General features: G+C 37.4%; 1 protein-coding gene and 1 long non-coding RNA gene across 2 annotated transcripts; one reads left to right on the top strand and one right to left on the bottom strand.

Annotated features, from left to right (window-relative positions):
• Positions 1-3,567: 3,567 nt before the first annotated feature.
• On the top strand, positions 3,568-9,496 carry LOC141657715 (uncharacterized). Its single transcript, XM_074465033.1, has 6 exons — positions 3,568-3,716; positions 4,498-4,598; positions 4,891-4,968; positions 5,081-5,152; positions 5,422-5,519; positions 8,204-9,496. Exons 1-6 carry the CDS (start codon positions 3,693-3,695, stop codon positions 8,755-8,757), a joined length of 927 nt encoding a protein of 308 aa, XP_074321134.1. The 5' UTR covers positions 3,568-3,692; the 3' UTR covers positions 8,758-9,496.
• Positions 9,497-19,505: 10,009 nt separating this feature from the next.
• On the bottom strand, positions 19,506-20,308 carry LOC141656207 (uncharacterized). Its single transcript, XR_012548423.1, has 2 exons — positions 20,217-20,308; positions 19,506-19,995 (listed from the first exon to the last, which is right to left on the bottom strand). It is a non-coding gene; the product is annotated as an uncharacterized LOC141656207 (long non-coding RNA).
• Positions 20,309-26,282: the final 5,974 nt, after the last annotated feature.

Below are 26,282 nucleotides of genomic sequence, written 5' to 3'. Positions count from 1 at the left end.
TGGCAATACGCCATAATGGTTCATTTCACACACATGGGCCATGGCTATCTGTTCAGTAATCAGTACCCTCGCTACCAAACCAAGTCCAACTTCGCTCACCTTCAAGCACCCTTCCATCTCCTTTAATTTGTTCAAAATCACAACCGAGTCACCATGCGCTCCACCTCGCTGCGGCTCGACGCAATCGATTTGTTGACCCTAACTCACCACTCTCATGTCCCTGACATGTTGCACAGAAATGAAAGTTGAATCCTCCTACTGTTCGAGTATTCAAACCACCGGAGTACAATCGTTTTCGTCACACCACATATCTGCCGATGATGCCACCCAACCACCATTGCTACTTCTTTGCCTTGTGCAACCCACCAACGCCCTATCAACATTTAGGGAGCACCACTCTATTTAGCCACACCAAGGACCAGAATCACCACTCTCTAAACTTGACCACCCTTTATGCCACCCATACAAACTTTGCTCTATGTTCACCTTATTTAAAATAAAATAAAAAACGTTCATTTCTCATACCCTTACCTTCCCTATTTTTTTATGAAAATTTCCCCCACTTTCTTTTTTCAAAAAAAAAAAACAAAAAAATCATGGCAAATATGCATCCATCACTTATTATCGCTACCGTCTTCATCTCCGTCATACTTTTCAAGACTGAACTCTCGTTCCGGCCGTTCGTCTTGCGGGGGAATATTAGGAATATTACGTAAATAATCTCATATATATTATTCAGTATATCTTAGCACATAATCTTCATATTTTAGCACGTAATATTTACATATCTTTTTGTATTATCATAAGATGATTATTTCCTTATTGTAAACATGTATAGCACTATAAATATGTATCTTGATCTATTATGTAATTATGCAATTCAACCCAATGAAATTCAATCTTTCATAATTCTATCACCTGAAACCTCCCCCGAGGTCGACCCAACCACCATGTCACAACCCCATCATACCCAGGTCAAGTCAACGACTATTAAAGGGTTCCATTGTGTTTAAACGACAATTATGTCCTAGCTCGTAATTCCGGCCAACCACCGTACCAAACACCACTATTGACCACCCTAACATCACCACTGGGACCGACTAGACACCACGACTCTACCCTACCAAGCCCAGGTCAGACGAGTCAGACTAGGGGTTGCAAACCCGTGTTCATTGTATAACCAACAACCCACAACCACCCTTCGAAAAGCCTAATAACAGTCCCTTTCCCACCGGTAAACGGTGGTCAATGGTGGGTCCGGTCACACCCTGGTCCTCCAAGGTCCTGGTGACGGTCTTAGTTCGTCAAACAGTGGTCTAGTTTACGAGTTATAAGAAAGCAAAGATGTATACATAAGACGGTCTTACCTCGAGTTAATTAGTGATGTAAATTTCCGTCTTTATTCCTTCTACGTCTCCTCCTCTTCTCTCAAATTTTCAGTTTGCATATGATAAACTAGGGTAAGGTATTTATCTCTATTTATAGAGTAGGTTTAGATCTATAAGAGAGCAATTAGGAAATGTAATTACCTTATACTATTATTATTATTACTAGTTTAGATCCCGCGCAATGAATGCGCGGTATTTATAGACTTTTTATTTTTGTATTACTTAATCATGCTAAACTAACAGTTTATTAATTTTTTATATTTCACGTTATTATTGATGGGGCATATTCTGCACCGCTGACCAAGTCAACATATTGGGCAAGGTCAAGGGTATCCACAGCAAAGTCAACGACTTAGACAGTCTAGCCGATGCAACCCATCTACTTTGTCACTGGGTCTCTACTGGTTACCACCCGGTAGGGGCACATATCCGCGTACTCATATCCAAGACCCTCGGCGAGCCTACCACAGGTCCATCGGCCGAGGGTACAACGGTCTTTCCACCTGATAGCCACTTGGCCACTTGGCCACTACGTGACAAAAGGTGAATGCCTATAAATACTCCTCAACCTTCATTGAGGAGGAGATCCACAAATTGACCTAATAACCACTATTCATCTGGTAATAGCTTCCTTATCTCTCTACAATACACTCTTAGCCAAGTTACAACAACTTCTCTCTAAGTTTACTGACTTGAGCGTCGGAGTGAGTACGCTCGGCCAAAGCCGAGCCCTCAGTTTGTTCATCGTTTCAGGAGACCGCAAGGAGGATTCAAGCAAGGACATCGTTCTACGAGCTACGAGTGGTAACAAATATCTGCTCTGGAATATATCCCGGAACAATTATATTTTGAGGAAAAAAATTGAACTTTAGAATTATTCAAGAAAACTAAGTAAAATTAAACTGTAAAATAATAGTGGTATCTCATTAATTGTTTATTTTTCTCGTTATTATATTTTATTTCGAGCAAAAAAATAAATTAAGACTGAAAATTAATCCAAGAGGATTGAGTAATGTGTTGAAATACATTTTTTAAATTATTTTTTATACCACAATACTAATGATTCCAATTTATAAATTCTCTCAACTTTTTTTTGTTAAGAAAGTAATCAAAACCATTTATAGTTTTGTTTATACATAGTATAAATAGTATGAGCCAAGTCATTATCAAATAATAATATCAATAAAAAATTTAATAGTTTATAGTCTTATACTCATCCTATTCAGCCTATAATTCCCTTTTCTCTAATATATGTGAGGAGTATTATAATGAAAGGGGAACTATAAGCTGAATAGGAGGGAGTATTATTTATACTTTAATTAAAATATAATAGTTTAGTGTTTAGTGAAAATTATATAATTTGATGAAAAGATTAATTTTTATGAAATGAGTTATATAATGAAATACATTATAATTATTAATTTTCTTATTTAGTGAATACAATTAAATTATCAATAGCTTCCTTATTTAAAAAGATGCTTTTTGGAGGGAAAATTTGTGAGTTCACCTATTCATTTAGTAAATAGGAGATTATGAAATACGATTACTACTATTATTATTATTCTACATGGGCTATACAACTATTACACAAGCTTGGCCCATTTACACTTTACATTTATTCGGCCCATCTCCTTTCCCGACTCATTTATTATTCTATTATTTATTTACCGTCTTATTCCAAATTATAAATTATAAACTTATTATAATTAATTATTTAAAATGTGTTAATTATCAATATAAATTCTTGTCAAATTACGGGGTATTACAGTGATATTCGACATGTCTGCAACTTTAGACGGACCGTCTAAAGTGAGATTGTAATCCGTCTAAAGTGAAAATTTCTGTGGGTAAAATCCATCTCACAAATAACATTTATACCTCTAGTGGTACAATAGCGTCATACAACCAAGTTATATCTTATCGAGCTTATGTGTAATTTTTTTGAGCTTTCTTAAAGTTAATTTTTTTTATGTTTAGGTGAGTGAGTTCAGAAATTTTATAGTATAGCTCAATTTCTTTAAAACAAAACTCAAAAACTTTATTATATAACTCGGGTTCTAGAGCATACAATTGGGTACAACTGGTGGATCTATTAACTGAATCCGTCTTACCAGGAGAATAATTTAATCTCTTTAAATAAAATAAGAAAATAAAAATAAAAAGTGAATTGAGTTATCTCAAATATCTCGGACCAATTCCAAGGTTTTACACAAGTTTCACACATTTTATTTTATTTTCTTCCCCAATTCAATTTTTCTCTAATCAGTCAAATTTCCCTCTTTAATTCTGCAATATTCTTCGACAATGAGTGTTACCCAGTTCGCGATGGTATCTTCTTTTTCTCCTTGATCCCTTTTCTTTTTTACTTTCATTATTTTCCGTTATTCCTTAATTCAATCTGTAAAGTTATCATCTTGCTGAATTATTTTTGCAATTAGGGTTCTTATGTAGCCAGTTTCTGATTTTTTAATCTTTCCTTTTCATATTATTGTGCTCTTAGCCCATGTTAATTAGCAATTTAAATCATAATTTAACAACCCTTATATCGAGTTTTTGCTAGTTTTCATGGAATTTGGGGGTTTGTTAAGTGTTAATTAGCATTTTAATATGGCAGTTGTAGTTTATCCGCTGTATTAGTCAGTTCTATCGAGTTTTTGCTATTTTGCGTAGTTATTTGAGTGTAAAGATTGTTGGGGTTAATTTATATGAAAGGCGAAAATGCCCGCTACCTGGTTGCGCTTCTTTCTGTTGTAATATGTAACAATCTTAGTCGCAATTTTCATTATTGATCATTCAGATCGTTCGTTATTTTAAAATTGGTGTCAATTTTTTGTGTACTGGTGAATGATGTACAATGTACTCACTGGTATTTTGTTGTAGTGACATAGTTAATGGTTGAATTACTGGATTGACTCCGAATTATTTCCGTTTTCCTGCAAGTGGTACTTGCAGGCTTGCAGCTCGTGTTAGTATAATGTGGCAATGACATGTTGACGGTTGAATTTTGGCACTGCCCTAAATTGTTTCCTTTTTTTTTTTTTTTTTTTTATCGAAGTGGTACTTGCAGCTGTATTTGTGGATTTTTAATGTTTATTACTTTAACTCGCAGGTTGAGGAACTTGCTTCTCTTGTAAAAGATAACTACCCGAGCAGGCATCTTGTACTTGCGGTTGAAGAAGCCTTGATAAGCTTCCTTCAGTCTGATCCAAGGTTGGGTGTCATCTGCATCATCTTCCCGTAGTTTTTGCATTTTTGAAAGTTCTGTTAAGTGGTCGGCTGGTTGCGGTTTTTTTAATGCATATGTAGAAGTTTACTTTGCGGTTCCTTGACATACCTACTCGCTACTATTATTTTTTTGGCACGTGAGGAGATTAATGTTCCATTTTTGGGTCTTTGTGGTGTATAATTACAAAGAAGATTCTTTTTTTTTTCAATCTTGTCCTGTTTCCTTTTAAGATGAAGCATCATCTGCATCTCATGATCAGATTTTTGTTTGCTGCAGCCCTGTTGGAATTTTAGAGCTGGAACCCATGAGTTCATACAACCGCCTGATCTTGCATCGTCTTGCTGATATATTTGGGTATACGTCTTTTTAATATTTTGAGATGAGAATCTCAAGACTCAATTCATTACAAAAATATCTGCCAAGCATTGCTGCTATTCTTTCTGAAGTTGTTACTTGATTGTTTAAGATTTGCTCACGAGTCTGTTGGTGAAGGGGATGACCGTCACTTGGTTTTTCACCAATGCTTGGAGACATCAATGTAAGTGGGGATTTTCCTTATTTCATTTTGTCAAGGGGTCACTTCCTGATTACCTTGATAAACTACCCTTTAATATAATTAACTTCATTCAGCTTCTTATGAGCATAGGTTTGTATTTAAATTTTTTTGAAGGTGACGCCACGCCCCATCCTATTCCCCGTTCCTTGTTAAAGTTGTTAATAGATATGAACTGGAACTAGTGAGAGAAGAAAAGAATTGAATTCATTGCATTGTTCCTAAAGTGATTAGGTCATATTTCCTTTTCACAGACCTTCTATCCTTGTTAGTGATATTCTCTGGCAGCATGAACGTGGTGAATCTTCACCAATGCCTTACCAGATATTGAGAAGAAATGATATATGCAGTGGTAAATTTTTCTTGTTTAATCTTTGTTGGGAGTTTACTGTATTAAATGGCATATGTTATAGGGCCATCATTTATCTCTGGTTAGCTGTCCTCTTGCATGATTACTCTTTATCAATAAGATTTATATTTTGCTGTTGTGTTCTGGCCTGATCGATATGTTGCGAAAGAAACAGGAATTTCGTTCTCTCATTCATGAAAGCCTCCATACCAAAATGATTTATGGTCGGTTAATATGAATTATTATCTGGAACAGTCAATATGAGATTGAGGCGGGAAAACAATGAAAGAGTACAGAGATGATTGAGGCGGGAAAACAATAAGTTCAAAGAGAAGTAAAGGATAATATATATTTGAGGTTTTTTTTTTTAAATGAGAGCTATGAAGAAAATGAAATGCGAACTGAATTACATTAGTCGACGCAGAGCATGATCTCTTCGTAATGTCTAAAGCAAGTAGTTGCATCTTTAGTTGTCTTCCTCCTTTGTTAGACTAGATTACTACTTAGGGCTCGATTGGAATGGAGGTAATTGTTACTAGGGATTGAACTTAAATGAACTAAAAAATGGAGGAAAGTGATGGAGGTTAAAGATAGAAATGGGGAAGATAGTGTAATAATCTCTCCACTAGTATTGATCCCGCGCAAATGCGCGGTTTTTAGATAAGAATATTAGAGAATTTAATAATTATACTATTGGTATTTAACTCCATTTGAAATTTAATTATAAAATTTACTATTAGTAATTTTGTATTAGGAGCTAGAAAAGAGATTGTTCAACACTTTTACTCCGTATAAGATTGTCGGTTTTACTGAAATTATTTTATTAACTTTGTTTTAAGAAAACATTGTTTCTAATTATATCACTATATCCACTAAGGCGTTATATAAACAATTAAAAAAAAGGTAACCAAAATTTAAGTTTTCATATAGTATGAAGCAAAGATGGATATTAAGTTAAAGTGTAAAAAAAATATCATAAGTATGTTTTTCTTTTTAGAAGTAATAACAATTTATGATACTCTCACCCCGTAGTACATTATTATCAAAAGATAGAATAATAGAATTAATCAGAAAATGTTTCCTAAAAAAATGTTCTTGGTCATAATGTTTAGTTTTAAAAATAATAATAGTAAAATATTTATATCACATTGTACATATAATTAGTGCAATTTCATGCATATAACAAAATAAGAATATCCTGTAATATGTCTATGCAAGTTAAAAGAATATTATTCCCTTTTCTAAATGGCATATTATTATTTATTGACTTATTGTATGAAATTAATCAGTATGGTTCAGTTGTAGTCTTGTAGATATGATATTATGAAGTCCATTAATAGCTTAAGTTGAAATTAATCAGGATGGCCCAGTTGTAGATATGATGTTATGAAGCCCATTTATAGACTAATTCATTTAGGCGGGAAAATTTTAGAATCTCTTATTCTTTTAGTTTAAGGGGATTAAGGGGGTAATAGTTACCCACCTCCCCACCCCAAGTAATGCATTGCCTCCATATGAAGGTAATAATTCCTCCTACATCTCCTCTTTCCACCCTCCACAACCACCACTAACCACCCATCTCCTTCCATTTCTTCTTATTTTAGCCTCTATTACTCCAGTAATAGTTACTCCCATTCAAAGCGAGCCCTTACAATGTGAGAAACCGAATCTATCAAGCCTTGTGAGACATTCGTTAAAATGATTTTCATTATGTTATCTCCCCCATATATGAATTGACTCATCTGCTGCGAGCTGTGCATCCAGTCCACTTTGAGGGTTTATTTTGGACCAGTAATAGACTGTAAATCCCATACACCAGTAGAGGTCTACCATCGATTTATTACAGTCAAAAATCCAGAATCAGTCATATACCATTCATCATGGGTTTGCTAATGATATATTTTTGATAATAAGTCTGGATGCTTCTTGATAACTGGCATATATCTAGCCATTCAATGGTGTATCATGAGATATAACCTTTAGAAAATGATCGTGAACGCAAAAAAATGTGCTGGTGTGACTTGTATCATGTGGCCTGATATTAACATTTATTTGACTTCACTGTTGTTTTTATTGTCATGTTCATGACTGGATTGTACGTATTGGCTGCATACTCCGAAAGTTCAGCTGGTCATTTGAGTAATTCTAATATATTGTTTGCATTAAATAGCTCAGAAAGACTATACTTTTATTATGAAGGACTTCTACTGTGTCATATTCTGGGGCAGTGGTGAAGTAGATGCACCTGATTTTTCTTTAAACTCTTGAAAGCCTACGAAACTCTTGTAACTCTTTTATGCATTTCTCATAGATACATCACAATATCTCGCAGGCGTAGGTGGAATACATAAAAAATTACTATCATTCTCTTTTTCTTTATTGAAATGAATTAAAGCTTCTCATCACTAATTCACATTTGACAGGACCAAATTAGTTATGGACTTTTGGTAATTGCTGAGTGGCTTACTCTGAAATTAAGTTATGCAGTGAAAAACCAGAAAGGATGTGGGTGGACACTCTTTATGATCATCGAGTTTGATCTCACTCTATTTCCTCTTAAATGAATTCCTGTAATAGGTTTCTGACTATATGAAGAGCTTTTCATGTGGGATCTATAAAATCTCTCAAGATTGATACTTCTGACTTCTTGTGTACTTATATTTTGTATCCATCCTCTTATGTTTCAGTTTTGAAGATGAACGTACCTCAGTCAACTAATTTCATGGATAGAGAGGCAGCTTATCAAGCTGCGCGTGAGCGCATATTTGGTGTCGACGAAGTTGAGTTGAAAGAGGAGGCAAGACAAAAGCCAAAAACTGATCCTGTAGTTGCTCGTCGCATGATTTCCCATGCACTTGGCCAAAGGATTAATCCCTGCAGTCGGTCCAAGGCCAATAATACAACCCACCACCCCAATGAGCAATCCAATCTCCATGACATTGACAGAAGGTTTGCTCTAGATTTAGATTTGTCCTCAGAGGCTTCCTTTAGAGCCAAAACCTCTGTCACCAGTTGTAGTCGACCTGGAAGACATAACGAGAAGTCATGTAAGACGCCGAATGACAGATCTTCTAGGAGTGGTGTGGGTGCTTGTGGACGAGATGGACTCGCCTCTTCCAAAAATAGTATGAGAGACGAAAACTTTGGAGCTGCAAAAAGGATGTTTGCTCATGCTCTGGGTATACAAAGTTCTACTAAAGACGTTTCCAAATCCCGAGAGGTAAAAGGTGCAATAGAGTAACTTTGAGAATTTGTGGGGGATTTTTTGAATGTGACCTTGACATATAACTACCAAGTCAAAGCCAGCTACCGATATAATTTTGGGTTAAGAGATGGATCATTGGCGGTATCTCCCTTTTCAAATGCTTGCCTATTGTGACACGGGTTGGAGTGGAAATAGGCTATCATCAAATGTCAAACCTTTTTTGTTGGGTACAAGAATGATCTATTAGGGTTCTTTGATAAGGATGTACAATGTGGTCGGTTTGCAATCAGTTTGTCAATTGAATGGGCAAGGGCTGAGCTACTTTTCCTGCTGTTATATGTGAAGGCCATCTCGGTAGTACTATTTGAAGACATCCAGTTCTTGGTAATGTGCAAGTATTGGTAGCTGAAGTAATGCAACTTGTATTGTTTAATGGATAGTCTTTGATGTTAGATATTTAGTCCCGCAGCTCTGCACCAAAATAACGGGTGTCCTTGTTAAGTGAACCGTGATAATATTTGATGTTAGAGGTCTAGTCCCGTAGCATTGCACCTAAACAACGGTGGCTGGTATCCTCGTTAAGTGAACTGTGACACCGGGGACTATTTTGATCTTGTGATTTTAGTTTTTGATTGGTACCCTTATTTTTTCGATCATATTCCCGGAAGACTGTAATGGACAACACTCCTTGTTTCTATTCCATGTTAGAAGAATGTATTTGTCTAATGAATAGGCGTCTCATTTGCTTAATTTCAGCTGGCTAGCTAAAAATACAGCTGTTGTTGACTAAAAATCATTTTGGGATGAAGGCTCTGATGTTGATGGTGCTTATATTGTTTACAGTATAAGGTAGTACTCTAGTACTCAATTTTAAAATAAGATGGTTACAGCGAGTAGTTTTATACGGAGTAATAATTTTCCATGAAAATTAATTCTAGGCTTCGAAGCATTGACCCACTTCTAAGTTGGGAAATTGAATATTTCGAAATAGGAATTGGTTAAAAATTTTCTCAATTTCAATGTGTTACAACTTACAAATAGACTAGGTAATTGTTTGGTCGATATACTTTTCTGTAGCATGTAAATGCATAGGATGATGTTTAAAATTTTTCTGGTTCATCGTGTTTGGATAAAATTCATGTGAATTCTCAATTATCGATTGTAGGAAAGCTAATTCCTCAATACATATTGGTTAAGAGTCTTTCTTAAGACGAATGTATCCGTTTTAACTACTTGACAGTTGACACAAGGTCAAGACGAATATATTCGTCTTAAATAAGAATTTTTGTTATTGACCAATCCCACATTTTTTTTTTAAAAAAAGACCCTCCGATTTTATGACATGGGATTTTTCAATATCAAAATTTTTCCCAAGGCAAATAAAAGATCAGCAATTTAATTAACTATTTGGGAAATCTACGATGAACACAATGTGTAAGTGTAACTGAGGTTTTAGGGTTCCTTCAATTAATTCTGGTAAGTATTCCTTCCAAAAATTCAATCTTTCTACCATTCAATTAATTTTCAACCCATAATTTACTTGGTGTTTTACTCCGTATGTGTTTATTGCATGCAATCTGTAACAAACTTTGAGTTTGTTATGCCACGTCACTCAACTAATTTTCAGCAAGTCAAAGTTAGTTGAAGAAGTCAATAATTAGAGAGTTAGTTACTATAAATAAAACAATTGTAACTAATTCATTCATTCATTCATTTTTGCAAATTCTGTTACAACAAACTTTCATCATTTCTCTTCTACAATTCTCTGTAATCTTTAGCAATTAAGTGAATTGTTTACATTTGTAATTCTCAACATTTGTAATCATTCCTTGATCAATAAAGACGCCATTGATTCTTCATCCGAGCTTTGTTCTTCATTCCCCAAAGCTCCTGTGATTAATCTTGCTGATTTGTAACCTTCTTCCGGATTAATTCCCTGAGATTGTTACAGTTGGTATCAGAGACAGTTCATCCTGTCCTCTGTTTATTTTCCGCCATTGTTATACTGTGAAGTTTTCAATTTGCCGCCATTTAAGGGTTGAGTTGAAGCTATAAGTTTTCCGCCATTAAAGGAACAAGAGTGAAGCTGGCTAAACTAACAATTGTTCAGTTACAAGCACAAATGGAAGAACGCATGAAATTGATCGAGGATTCCATGGGTACGATGAGGGAACAAAATCAAAGGATTGAGCAGCTCCTTCAGGGTTTCCAGAATAATGCAATTAATAATAGACTCAATGAGGAACCTGGAAATCGTGAAGGTATACATCAAAATCCCAGAAATTTCAATTTTAACCCTAAAATTGAATTCCCCCAATTTGATGGTAAAAATGCTAGAAATTGGATTAAGAAATGCAACAGATATTTTGATTTGTGTAAAGTACCAAATAACCAAAAAGCAGACCTAGCTTCATTGTATGTGATTGGAAAGGCTGAACCTTGGATTCAATCTTATATGTCAATTAGAGCAAATGTGGATTGGAATGATTTTGCCATGGATTTGTGTATCAGATTTAAAGAAGCTATTGATAGTAATGTGGTTGAAGAATTCAATAAATTGTCACAAACTGGCTCTATAGAAGATTACCTAGATTCATTTGAACATCTTAAAGGGTTAATGTTGCAAAGAAATAGATTGTTACCTGATCAGTACTTCTTAGACAGTTTTGTTGGAGGACTAAAGCCTGCTGTTAAACCCTTTGTTAAAGCCTTCAAACCTGAGACATTATCTGAAGCAGTGGAGTATGCAAGGTTGCAGGAAGAAACCATTTCTGCAACAAAAATTAACAAACCCTTGCTTGATAAACCCCCTCAAACCAGACCTAATTACACAAATTATCGAACCAAGATGAGGCCAGGGTCATCACCATACCAGAAAAATGACACTAAGACTAACCCTACAGGCCAAAACTACCAAAAAAATAATACCAATATGACTCCCTATAGACCTAACTACAGAAACAGACCCCCTCTACCTGTAGATGTGGAGGAAAGAAGGAGGAATAACCTTTGTTTTTATTGTGATGAACAGTACACTGCATGACATGTGTGTAAAGGGAAGTTGTACAAAATTCAGGTGGTTCCAATTGAGGAAAGTGATGATACTGAGGGAGAAAGTGAGGAGAAGGAAGAAGAGTGTGACATTAATTCAGTACATAGCAGTAGGGAGGAAGGAGTGGAAAAGCAACCCTTGATTTCTCTTAATGCTATGGCTGGCCATAACTCATTTCAGACCATGAGGGTGACAGGGAAAGTGAGGACTCAAAGTGTGCATATATTAATTGACTCTGGAAGCACCCACAATTTTTTGGATGAAGCAGTGGCTAGGAAACTTGGATGTAGGATATCTAGTACTTATCCCTTGGAGGTGTCTGTGGCAAATGGTGACAAGATTTTAACCACTAAGATTTGTAAAAAATTTACCTGGCAGTTACATGGAGTGGAGTTTTTAGCAGATGTGATGATAGTTCCTTTAGGAGGGTGTGAAATGGTGTTGGGAATACAATGGCTAGCCTCTTTAGGACCTGTCAGCTGGGATTTCAAAGAATTGAGGATGGATTTTGTGTATAAGGGAAAGAAGGTGGTACTGAGAGGAGTAAAAGGTGGAAACTGTTTTTGGTTAAATGGAGAAAAATTGAGTAAAAACTGTAAGGGAGGGCAGATGTTTGCATTACAAGTACAACCAGTAAATGACAACTCTTGTGTTGTGAATAAGGGTAAGAGTGCAGGAGAGTTAGCAGAAGTTTTGGGAGAATTCCAAGATATTTTTGATGAACCAACTACATTACCCCCACACAGATCTCATGACCACCAAATTCATTTAATCCCTGGTACAGTACCCATTAATGTCAGACCATATAGATATCCGGTTATACAGAAAGATGCAATTGAAGTAATTACTAAAGAAATGTTGGAGAGTGGAGTGGTGCAGCATAGCCAAAGTCCTTTTTCTTCCCCTGTGGTATTAGTTAAGAAGAAAGATGGCACTTGGAGGTTGTGTGTGGATTATAGAGAACTCAATAAGCATACAGTCAAGGACAAATTTCCCATCCCTGTTATTGATGAATTGTTAGATGAGTTACATGGTTCCACAATTTATTCCAAAATTGACTTGAGAGCTGGGTACTGGCAGATTAGAATGAACCCTCAAGATATACCAAAAACAGCCTTTAGAACCCACGAGGGACATTATGAATTTTTGGTAATGCCTTTTGGACTCACAAATGCCCCCTCAACCTTCCAGAGTTTAATGAATTCCATTTTCAGTTCTTATTTGAGGAAGTTTATCTTGGTGTTTTTTGATGATATTCTCATCTATAGTCCTGATTTAGAGACTCATAAGGAACATTTGAGGATCACTCTACTTATTTTAAGGAAACATCAATTGTTTGCTAAGAAGAGTAAGTGTGTTTTTGGCGTAACTGAAGTGGACTACTTAGGGCATGTAATTTCAGGGAGAGGGGTGGCTACAGATCCCTCTAAAGTACAAGCTATGGTTGACTGGCCTGTGCCTAAAAACATTAAGGAGTTGAGAGGTTTTCTAGGATTAACAGGATATTATAGAAAGTTTATAAAGGGGTATGGGATCATCAGCAAGCCTTTAACCAATTTACTCAAGAAAAATGGGTTTGTATGGGGTGACAGAGCTACTGAAGCCTTTAGAGAGTTGCAAGTGGCTATGAGTCAGGCTCCTGTTCTTGCTTTGCCTGACTTTCAGGGAGATTTTGTGGTAGAAACTGATGCAAGTGATAAGGGAATTGGAGCTGTGCTAGTTCAGAAAGGGCATCCAATTGCTTTCTTGAGCAAGTCTTTGTCTGAGAAACACTTGGGATTATCAACATATGAAAAAGAACTTCTGGCAGTGGTTATGGCTGTGGAAAAATGGAAACCTTATCTCATTGGCAGGCATTTTATAATCAAGACAGATCATTTTAGCTTGAAATATTTACTGGAACAGAAGATTACAACTGCTTTTCAGAGCAAATGTTTGCCTAAATTACTGGGGTTAGACTATGAAGTGACTTACAGGAAGGGCAAAGAAAACACTGTGGCAGACTCCCTTTCTAGAATCACTGGGGGAGAATTACTGGCTTTAACTGTCTCACAGATCAGGGCCAACTTGTTACAGAAAGTCTATGACAGTTGGCAGGAACAAGAATGTCAAGAACTGATACAATCACTCATAGATCAGCCTAATTCTCAGTCCAAGTTCAGATGGGTAGATGATCAGTTGAGCAGAAAAGGGAAACTAGTGGTGGGGCCTAATGAAGAGCTGAGAAAAGAGATTCTGTCTGTCATGCACGAATCTTCTATAGGAGGACATTCTGGTGCTCATGTGACTTACAAGAGAATTTCAGCAATTTTTTATTGGAAGAATCTTAAGAAAGATGTGAGAAATTTGGTTAGGCAATGTGGAACATGTCAGAAGAATAAGCCTATCTTAAGGGCTCCAGCAGGGTTATTACAGCCTTTGCCAATTCCTGCAGCAATTTGGTTGGATATTTCTATGGATTTTGTGGAGAGGCTACCAAAATCTCAAGGGAAGGACACTATTTTGGTAGTGGTGGATAGGCTTAGTAAGTATGCTCATTTCCTGCTTCTGAGCCATCCTTTTGATGCTAAAACTGTGGCCAAAATTTACTTTGAACAGGTGTTTAAAATACATGGGACTCCTAAAACTATAGTCAGTGACAGAGATAAAATCTTTCTAAGTAATTTTTGGAAAGAATTGTTTAAATGCCAGCAAGTAGAACTGTGTATGTCCACTGCTTATCACCCACAATCAGATGGTCAAACTGAGGCAGTGAACAAATGTGTGGAAACTTATTTGAGGTGCATGACTGGAGAATATCCAAAACAATGGGCTCAATGGATTCCCTTAGCTCAGTGGTGGTACAATAGCAATTTCCATTCATCTATTGGAACCACTCCATTTGAAGTGGTGTTTGGGCAGCCCCCTCATCTGCATGTGCCCTACATTACTGGAGATAGTGTGGTAGCTGCAGTTGACAGGAGTTTGCAGGCCAGAGAAGAGTGTATCAAAATGCTCAAGTTCCATTTACAGAGAGCACAAGTTAGAATGAAGAACCAAAGTGACCAGCACAGGTCTGAGGTACAGCTAGCAGTGGGTGAGTTGGTCTATGTAAAATTGCAGCCTTACAGACAACAATCTGTTGTTTACAGAAACTGCAACAAACTTGCACCAAAGTACTTTGGACCTTTCAAAATCACAGCAAAAATTGGAGAAGTGGCCTATAAATTGGAGCTACCAACTCATGCTAAAATCCATCCTGTGTTTCATGTTTCACAACTGAGAAGGCATCATGGACCTGATCCTGTAGCAATAACTCTTCCTGTGGTGAATGACAATTTACAGCTCTCAGCTGAACCTGTGGCAGTCTTGGAGAGGAAAATGTCCAGGAAAGGGATGGGCTATGAAGTGCACTTGCTAGTACAGTGGTCTAATGGCACAAAGGAGGACGCTACTTGGGAAGAATTTGATGCTTTTGTGAAGAAATTCCCTGATTTCAATTTAAACCAAACTTGAGGTCAAGTTTTATTGAAGGAGGAAGGATTGTAGCAAACTTTGAGTTTGTTATGCCACGTCACTCAACTAATTTTCAGCAAGTCAAAGTTAGTTGAAGAAGTCAATAATTAGAGAGTTAGTTACTATAAATAAAGCAATTGTAACTAATTCATTCATTCATTCATTTTTGCAAATTCTGTTACAACAAACTTTCATCATTTCTCTTCTACAATTCTCTGTAATCTTTAGCAATTAAGTGAATTGTTTACATTTGTAATTCTCAACATTTGTAATCATTCCTTGATCAATAAAGACGCCATTGATTCTTCATCCGAGCTTTGTTCTTCATTCCCCAAAGCTCCTGTGATTAATCTTGCTGATTTGTAACCTTCTTCCGGATTAATTCCCTGAGATTGTTACACAATCTTTATGTTTCAACCAACAATGTAAGGTAATTAAGCTGTGATTATTGTGCTGATTGCCTGCAATCTCTGATAAATTGGATGAATTATTGCATGCAAGCTGTACAAGGGCACCTTTGTTGACAAGGTGGTAGCAATTAAAACCTCTCAAAAACCTGCCCCTAATGCACCTTTGTTGACGTGTCCATTGGAATGGTCACATGTCATAACAGTCTGATTACGATCAATGATTGCTGTCTCGAAACCTGTGTATGAATTCTTGTCACAGCATGCCGGTTCATGGGACTCCAAGATACATTGACCCGTAATACATTGAAACTCAAGAAGTTATAGAGAAATGCGATGTCTACAGTTTCGGGGTTTTGATGTTGGAGTTATTAATTTCAAGGGATCTCATTAAAATGGCTCAAAGTGGAAATGATTTGGTTGATGAGTTTGTTTCTTAGGTGGAAAGAAATGGTGTTAAGTCGTTGATCGACTTAATACTCATGGAGGAAGGTAACTTGGATGAGATCCAAAGTTTTACGCTACTTGCTTTGAAATGGGTAGCGAAGAAAGGAGAGAAAAGGTCGAGTATGATCAGTGTTTGTTGAAGAGTTATGGTTGATTCAAGAACAGGTGAACAATAGGAATGCATGAGCGACAGTAAGCAGTTGGAAAAAGTGTAGTGAGAGCGAGCCTGGCCTCTCTCTGCACTTGTACTGCTATGACAAGTCCTAATAGAAAATCCATAAAAAAGTTGTCTCTGGCAGATATATCATTCCTACGCAGTAAGATCTTTGGCGATCTTGGCTTCACAAAGTACTTGTACTCTTTCTGTATGCCATCGCCTTTCGAGAATTTCTGTTAAGAGAAGCTTTACTGACAACGCTATTATGCTTTCAGATGTTTCTACCAGATTTTTTTTTATTGTTTGATTCGGGTGGTGGCCATTTGCGGGAGCCCTTGAGGCATTTTGGTATTGTTGATATTGTTGTTCTTTGAGCAGGGACCATTGGTCCATTTCCTGTCCGTTAATCTTTTCGGAACTGCTCATAGTGTGTCTTCTTTTTTTGTCTTGACTTCAAAGCTTTGAAGCTGATAATGGTGTGCTCCAGCCATTTCCTACCTGTTAATCATGCCGCATTCCTGATGTAGGGAGAGTTTCACAATTTCCTCGACAATTTTGGTCTGGCGGTCATATCTATTGTCTACAGAGGTATGATTTTCTCGTAACCCTTACCAAATTAGGCTTAAGGTAGCCTACATAAAGAGAATTTTTGGTTACTTTAAGATAACCTCTTGTGCTTGTTTGACAGTGGGATCTTTTGTCTCCATTTTTTTTCCATGTAATGTCATCACCCAGGTTTGACACCATGGGCTTGATACCATGTTGGAATTTTGGAAGCGGAAATTAGTGAGCTCGATATTGTCAACATGGATTAATTTATTTATATCTTGAATGTGCAAGATGTTACATAATATGTGGGGGAAGATGATGGCTACACACAAAGTTGATGCATACAATGGCTATTTATTTATTTATTTGGTTCAAATGAGCGCACTATATCGTGGGAAAGAATCGAACCCCCAACCTCACAATAGTTGCATACAATGACTAGTTATAGGATGCTTACGTTGTTCTATGATGTTCAAGGGGGCTTCTAGATTACATTAGTTGCTTGTTTATTCTAGACAATTGGTTGATATTTCCTGATTCTTCTAGATTACTGTAGACATTAAAATTTTATTTAAATGTCGAAAATACATAAATTAATTAATTTGAGTTAATAATAAATAAATTACTCAATTTAGTTATTTTTGTCCCTTTTAAATCAAATTTGGGTCATTATGAGTTATTCGGGTCCAAACAGAAGTCAAATTGGGCTAAAATTGCGAACGGGCCGAGAAATGGGCCTGCGACCAAACCCGAGGAAAAGCCCAACTTTTTCTCTATAAATACCCCAAGTTTATTCATTTCAAGAAGATAGAAAAACTCGAAGAAAAGAAAAGCTCTGGAATTCTCTCTGAAAATCTCGTGAAATTCAACGTAAGCAGTCAACAAGCACAACAAATTCGTGCCGCCTGCGCAAGAAAACTCAAACATTCAAACTCGAATATTCAAACATTCAAACTCGAATATTCAAACATTCAAACATTCAAGAGAGACTCAAGTCGTTCGACCCTCTCAAGAATACAAGTCAACGTCGCGCGTAGAGTGCATACACCCTCTACACGCGCACCCCCTGCAAAACGCACGCGCACCCCCTACGTGGATCGTGCTCGCGTACCCTGTTTGTTTATTTAGAATCAGAGGATTATTAGAGATTGTACACGAACTTTTCTGATATTAATAAAAACTCATTTTGTTTACTTGTTTTGTATTTCAGTTATCGCAATACAAAATTTGTCGTTACAAATTTGGTGAACCCGACGTGAAACTCTCTACCTCTCATCTCTACTACTTTACAAGCTAAGTCTACTAAAAAAGGATGTCTACCAAGCAGGACACGTCACTTGACGCTTCTAAGAAGACCTACCCAGCTATCCTGTAAGGCACTCCCACTGCTGCTACCTCCCCAGCTGTACAATCAATTGGCATCTGCACTAGAGGAATGACAAAGAAAGCTGCTATCAACGCTGCTGCTACTAGCCTATGCTCTGCACATGTCCCTACCAGGCCACACAAGATCTCTGTTGCCTCCATAGTTGCTGCTGCTACAGCTATCCTTGCTGCCTATACTCCTTCGCGCGAAGAGACTCGAAGTGATAAGGTCGACAAGAAGGCTTCCCCTTACAAACCTAGGGCTTCGTCAAAGAAGAAGCTGGATGCCTCTAGTGTTTCAGTCATGGTGATTGCTGGTTCTACTATTGAGGAACAAATCCAAAACATGAGTAATCTGCTCGAAAAGATGATGAAGGGAAATGAAGAGAAGAACAAGAAACTTGAAGAACTTCAGAAAGAGGTGGTGGAGCTCCGTGAGAAGAAGATAGCAAGTGAGCACACCGACTCCGACAAGGATGATGATACCGATAAGGATGATGACAAAGATGATAGTGGAAAGCCTCCCGGCCATGCAATTGGCGCCTTCACTGAAAACCAAATCCAGCAGTTGATAGTCAATACAATCAAAAGTCAGCTAGGCAATAGCTCGACCAGCAGTGAGCGCTACATCAAGCCTTATACTAAGAGGATTGACAGTTTGTGCATGCCTCCTGGTTATCAGCCTCCAAAGTTTCAACAGTTCGACGGGAAGGGAAATCCAAAACAACACATCGCCCACTTCGTCGAGACATGCAACAATGCTGGAACTAATGGTGATCGTCTAGTCAAGCAGTTCGTGCGTTCCCTTAAAGGAATTGCGTTCGATTGGTACACGGATTTGGACTCGGAGTCAATTGACAGTTGGGGTCACATGGAAGATGAATTCCTCAACAGATTCTACAGTACCAGACGCATTGTCAGCATGAGTGAATTGACAAATACAACCCAGTGGGAAGATGAACCCGTCGTTGACTACATCAACCGATGGCGTGCACTGAGTCTGGAATGTAAGGATCGCTTAAACAAACCCTCGTCGGTGGAAATGTGCGTCAACGGGATGAGCTGGGATATTCTCTACATCTTGAAAGGCATCAAGCCTAAAAGTTTCCAAGAGCTGGCGACGCGCGCTCATGACATGGAAATCACAATTAAGGGGCACAATCAGAGAAAAGCAACGTACTTTCAAAAGTATGATGAAAAGGAGGAATACCAAAATGTCAAAGAAGAAGCCAAAGAGACCATGGCCGTCAGTGTTAGCAACAAACCAATGAAGATATCCAGGAATCCCACGCTCGGCAATAAGCAAAATGCATTTATCAAAGATTTCAAAAGAGGGCGATCTACATTGAAAGAGTTGTTGGCTAAGAAGTATCCATTTGCCGACTCTGACCTGTCAAATATGTTAGATGACCTCCTAGAAAAGAACGTAATACAGTTGCCAGAGTCAAAACGACCAGAACAAACTAACAAGACGACTAATCCAAACTATTGTCATTACCATAGATTGGTTAGTCATCCCCTTGAGAAATGCATAACTCTTAAGGAAAAGATCATGCAACTTGCCAGAGATGGACAAATCATCGTGGACCTTGATGAAACAATAACAACTAATCATACTTCTGTGGCCATGGAACATCCTATAACTCCGTCAATCCTAGCTTCACATGAAGTACAAAACGGTTTCTCAAATGAGAATGGATGGTGCGTAAACACGATTCAGTTTGAAAGTCTTGAACCATTAGCTATCTGGAGTCGAAAGGCATTGTCGTCTGTAGCTCAAGCATCCCCAGACATAAGCCAACCTACAAAGAATAACAAAATTGTGGATGGTCATAAAAATTGGGAGACAATAACAAGAAAGAAGCAAAGGGGGCAAGCAAAACTAGAAACACATTATGCCTAGCAACGAGGAAAACAAGGAAATAAAATAACGCTAGAGCACCTAAAAGATCACATCAACCAAGTTAGTGTCAACATTATCTCTATCATGACAAATGAAGAAAGTGGAGAGGAAAAAATGTACCTCTTCCAACAACGTTCTCCGTCTTTGATAGGATACGTCAACCTAAAACGAGACCACGTTCGTCTGTATTTAATCGACTAGGAAGATCTGCAGCTAGAGAGGAGCGACAACTACCTTTGAGTAATCATCGATATGTCTTCAAGAGGCTAAGCTCGCGTAGAAGACGCTCGGGCACGTCAGCCATTTTATTGCATACAAAAGAAGAGACTTTGGTGCTTCAACGCTTAAGTTCTACTACAAACGGTGTCTTCAGTCGCCTAGGGATGTCCATAAATGCCCGTCACAGTGAACGTCGACATTTTGCTTCTGCAAATCAAGAAACCAAAGAAGTGAAAGATAACAGTGACGTCAAAACTCTCATTCCTTCTAGTATGAAGCGTATGGAGATAGTAGATATCATTGAAGTAGAACCCCTCAAAATAAAGAGACGAATTATAGCACTCACAAATCAACAAAAAACTTCTAAACTCGATAAAGATAAAAATAACGAAGAAATACCTGCTCCCTTGTACGTCAAATCCAAGGCGAGCAATATTGAGAATGTTACTAAATAAGCAAGTAACACCTCCTAAGCAAGAGGATAAAATGCATAATAAACCTCTTAAGCAAGAGGATAAACTGCATAATAAAGCTCCTAAGCAAGAGCGTAAACTGCAAGTTATGCTCCTAAGCAAGAGCGTAAACTGCAAGTTATGCTCCTAAGCAAGAGTGTAAACTGCAACCCCTGCTCCTAAGCAAGAGCGTAAACTGCAAGCCATGCTCTTAAGCAAGAGTCAAAACTGCAAACTCCTTTGAACTACGTCGGCTTGATCTTGTGAAGTACTGTCACTTTGCAAGTACGTAGGCAACTTGGGTGAACATGTAGCATGAGTGCAGCCACAAAAAAAAATGTTTATCACACCTCAAAAAAAAAAAAAAATTGAACTACGTCGGCTTGATCTTGCAGGTTGTCATACTTGTCACCTTGCAAGTACGTAGGCAGCTTGAGTGAACATGTAGCTCGAGTGCAGCCACCCCTCCAAACAAACACCATTTCCCTTTGCACTACTATGTAAGCCTTCGTGAATCATCTTTGAAAGATTCCAACACTCTTTGTGGAGCATATCTCTCAAGAGGCTTAAACCACCTTCAAATCTCCGGTCTTCAAGACTTTCATCGTCTTCATGAATCTTTCATAGTCTTCAGGACTTCCAGCATCTTCACGATCTTCAGAGTCGTTGACCTAACGCATGGCAGCTCGATGCTCTCCACCATGGGCTCATATGTTAACCGAAATGACCCAGCGGGTTCATTGCATAGCAACTCATATGAGAATGGAAATGACATGTCTGGAGTAATCTTTAGCGGTTGACAGGTCGAGTTCATTGAATAGTAGCTCGTGTAAGAATTGAAAGGATCGCCCGGCAAAAATCTTCAAGACGCCGCCTCAGGCTTAACATGAAATATGAAGTCTTCATGAAATATAGCTCACATGTTAACCGAAATGACCCAGCGGGTTCATTGCATGGTAGCTCATGTGAGAATCGAAATTAGCTCTCTACAGAAATCTTCAATGCTTCAATACAGCTCAGCATCATGGGCTCACATGTTAACCGAAATGACCCAGCGGGTTCATTGCATGGTAGCTCACGTGAGAATTGAAATCAGCTCTCCAGATTAATCTTTAGTGCTTGACAGTTCGGACTCTTCACCATGGTCGCCATTGTTAATACACAAGTATTTTCGATCACCCTTGAGACGTTCGACAAAGTGCGCCATACTGAGGTACACTACCTGTTAAAATAAAAAAGAAGAAGTCAAGAGTAAGAAATTAACATACAGGAAAAAAAGAGAGGGCAAAATGTGGATGCTCATAGAACATTTCATACGGCTAGTATGTGATAACAAGAGGGACTATTCTTACAAGAGTAGCAATAAAACTCTAATGTGCTAATCAAATGGTGATCTCAGTTTAGCGTTTGAAGCTGCGAAGGAAAGCAAGGACAACAATTAGTGATCCATATAATAAAGAAGGTGTAAATAAAATCTTGCCTTAAACATGAGCAACCAACATGGCAACGTGTATTAAAAATGAAGGATGGTGTACATGGTATTTCATGTTAAAATTTGCACATCATTCTAATGTGATCAAACCTACTTGCTGCTTTGAAGTCCCTCAAAAGAATTACAAAAAAAAAATGCTACTGCAAAGTGGTGGAAACTAGAAAACGCAAGACTAAATTAAAGAAATACCATGACAAGATGCACAAACAAGTAAACCTAAGTCCTGTACAAATTGATTGAGAGGATGAACATGTAAACTCAAATTGCACAATCCCACCATATGGTGGTAAACTTGCCCAAGATTGTTTAAAAAAAAAAAAGAAACCGACTCTGTTCACTACCATAATCCATCTCATCATTTGGAAGTATAAAAGTGGCAGAAAATGAAGTTTAAATGGCAGGTCTAAGATTAGTACGCAGACGGTCTCTTCTCATTTAAGCAAAGACAGGCGCGCTGATCACCGTAATTATTCGCGATATTATCAAAAGAAGGCAGGTGCATAAAACAGAATGGATACTATGGCAGGTTTAGATCAAGTCCAGCTTAAAAGTTCGACTAAAAGACTGACCGAGTATGCGTCCCTCATGAACAAAAAAAAATACACTTGTATACTGCACAATAAGAACTAGTATGCACAAGGAAAATTGAACAAAGAATGAGAGTACCTTCCTATTCGAATTCAATGTTGCGGTCCTGTGAGCTGACTTTGATATACACGATAGAGGGAATTACTTTCTTCGCCCAACCTTGAAGTCAGTGTCACCCTCCTTTCGAGAAACAGGACAACTCCAAGAAAAATCGAAACAGTCCACCACCCTCGATTCGACCTTACACCTATCAAACATAGCAAAACCATTAAAGTTTCGGCCTGGAATGCTTATACTTGTGCAAAATGCTCGAAAAAAAAAAAACAGGGGCAATGAATAAGCATAGAATAAACATGTATAACCTCTTCTTTACAAGTAAGATTTGTAACTACAACATATCATGCTATCATTCGACGAATTGAAGATGAGGCACGAAGGATATGATGATAAGATTGGCATACAAATTCAAATACTCATATATCCTTGAGTAAGTAGTAGAGAAATGGCTGCGAAATCTAAGGAGAAAGACGAAGATCAAATCAAATAAACACGGAGGAAAGGAACTGGACGGTATAAGTTGTTATCAAGCTTGATTCATAAGAGTTTATGATTGATCCCATTATGAATTCTAAACCATGCACAAGAAAAATAATGGTACTATGATTAAATGTAAAAAAAAAAGAAAAAAAAAAAGACAAGCACGATTTAGAAGATCCAAAAGATGTTGAGTTTATGGATTCAAGTACCTAAGAGGGGGAGGGGGTGAATTAGGTACTCTTTTTAAAAATTTTAACTTCAACTTTATTGGATTAAAGTAAGTTAAGTGAACAAAAGAGATTTAGAGGATACTTTGAATAATATTGAAAGATTGAACAAGTATCACGATGAATGTTTGCTGAAGTATGAAAGCAACAATCGTTCGATTTGTATCTATTTGTCTCAGTTTGTGGAATATGACTGCAGACCAAATGCGACAGTATGATGAACTGTTACTTCTAAGTTTGAGCGAAACAAAACAAACAAACAAACAAAGTAAAGAGAGCAGCGGAAATAAAGTGAAAAGCAATGAACACGAGATTTTTGAATTGGTTCGGCAAATACTCAAGTGCCTACGTCCAATCTACCTTTTTATTACTTTCCTTTAGTGATCTACTCCGACAACTAAAAGACCCTTGTAATAAAAGACGTCAACCTACTCCGGTTGCAAAGCTAGTACAAGAACTACTCCGTTCTTATGACAAGCTAACTCGCAATCTACTCCGATTGCCAAGAGTTAAAGGACTACTCCGTCCTAGAACTCAACAACTCGCAACCTACTCCGGTTGCCAACTCACAACCTACTCCGGTTGTCAAGAGATAAGGACTACTCCGTCCTAAACTCTACTAACACACTTAAAATGTAAAGGATCAAGTTTCCACTAACACATTCTTAACAAAGAATAGAGGTGGACAACTTTTACAAGATCAACACTTTTAAGCAAGAGAGTTTAGTATAGAAAAGCAACAAGAGCACGACCGTAGAAACCGAAAGACACTTGAAGACTTTTAAAGGATTTTGCAAACAAACACAATTTTAAAGCTTTGAAAATGATTTGCAAAGTTGGAAGAATTAATTCAGAAAAGTCTTGAGGATTTATGAAGGAGGCACACGGTTTATATAGAGGAGGTGAGTGAAGGGATTGCTAGGGTTTTGAAGGGTCAAAGACCTTGCATGTGAGGAGCAATAGTAGCCACCCAAACACTTGCACCAAAGAGGAGTCTTTTGCAAAGGTAAGAATAGAGAAAGAAGGTTTGAAAGGTAACCTTAAATGCTCATGCAAAATCTGAAAACAAAGGATGTGAGACAAGTCACATGATGACAAGTTAACACAAATAAGGCAAAAAGCAACTTTTGTTTTCTTAAAAACCAAGGGATTGAATTTGCACAAAGAGGAAACATTTTGAATAATTCAAACCACTCTTTATTGGATACTACCTCCTTAATAAAAATCTGAATTTCTCTCTTTGAAAATATGGGTCACGTGAAAGCATTTGAAAGATAAAAGGGACTTCAAGTTTCTCGAGTTGTGGCATAATCCAAACAGCTGTTTGCGTGTAAAAGCAACAGTCGTCTGGACTGTTTCTATTACTCTAATATACTCTACTTTCTCACTTGTACATTAGATGACACTTGACTAAATACAATGGGATGATTAACAACTTCAACACTTCTTAATCCAAGCTTGATTACATCATTAATCCTGAAAAGGTAAACTAAGAATACACAAATCAAATGGGCATGTTATCATCAACATAAGGAACCCAACAAATTCCCCCTTTGATGATGACAAGCCCCAAACGAATGTATAAGCAATGTAAACACCTTAATTCAAGATTTAAGCAAGCAAGATCAAATGATAGAGAAGGGACAATATTACCTTACCAAGGGCAAAAGCTAGAATCAAACTATCATGACAATTTTACATTGCCCCAAAACAAGAATCAAGCTAAGAAGGTTAGACAAGCCATTAGTTTAATCAATAAGCAAGGAGATTCAAAGCATGAGTTTACCTTTTCCCCCTCTTGACATCATCAAAAGGATAGGGATGTCACAAGCATTAGAGTGCAGATATTTCATAAGAAAACACAAAAAGACACATGTAGTTGTAACAAGGTAACAAGGTCAACATAAACAAAGATTAAGCATAAGTTAATCAAGGTTCAACATAGCTAAAGAGAGTTTAATATAAACCACCAAGCATCAAGATGACAAGTAAAGAGAATAGTCTTAGAAGGGCACAACATGGTGGGACAAAAGATGTAAGGCAAAAGACAAGTGTGATTATGGGCAAATTTAGGGTGCGGAAGTTTGGTCATCATTTTGGAGGATAATGAAGAGGATTGAAAAAGGTGGAGGTTTGACAATGAAGGGCCGAGTCACAGTCATCTCAACTGTTGCATTGGATTTTGTTATATTGAAACCACCAAGGTATGCATCGATATACCTTCTCAACATATGATGAAAGAGCATCAACTTCTCATATTTTCCTTAGTACACGACATGTGATGGGGGAACATCAACTTCTTATATGTTGCTCTCATTTCATGAAAATTCTTGACAAATTTGATCTTGACCTTTGAGCATAGCAACAGTGGCATACTGTTTGTGACTTCCTTTCAATTTCTTCCAAATTTTTGCTTTCCTTCTTTTCTCAAGACCGTCGCATTTTTCAATTTCATCTATCTCGTTTCCAATAATCACTTTGACATTTCACATATTGCCTTCCGTTTTTTTTTTTTTTTTTTTTTTTTTTTTTTTTTTTTTTTTTCAACCAACTTCAATTTTTAATTTCATCTATCTCCGTTTTCTAACCAACTTCCCTATCATCTCTTGATACATATGTAGAACATAGACCTTTGCGACGATGAAGTAGCTTTCTCCTTTCTTTAGTTAGC

Source organism: Silene latifolia, chromosome 5, assembly GCF_048544455.1.
Source record: "Silene latifolia isolate original U9 population chromosome 5, ASM4854445v1, whole genome shotgun sequence".
NCBI lineage: Eukaryota > Viridiplantae > Streptophyta > Magnoliopsida > Caryophyllales > Caryophyllaceae > Silene > Silene latifolia.
This window is presented reverse-complemented; position numbering and strand designations above follow the sequence as displayed.

Coding starts and splice junctions, on each gene's coding strand:
- LOC141657715 (XM_074465033.1), top strand. CDS start 3,693: ATGAGTGTTACCCAGTTCGCGATG. Junction 3,717..4,497: donor GTGTTACCCAGTTCGCGATG/GTATCTTCTTTT, acceptor TTTAACTCGCAG/GTTGAGGAACTTGCTTCTCT. Junction 4,969..5,080: donor CGTCTTGCTGATATATTTGG/GTATACGTCTTT, acceptor TGATTGTTTAAG/ATTTGCTCACGAGTCTGTTG.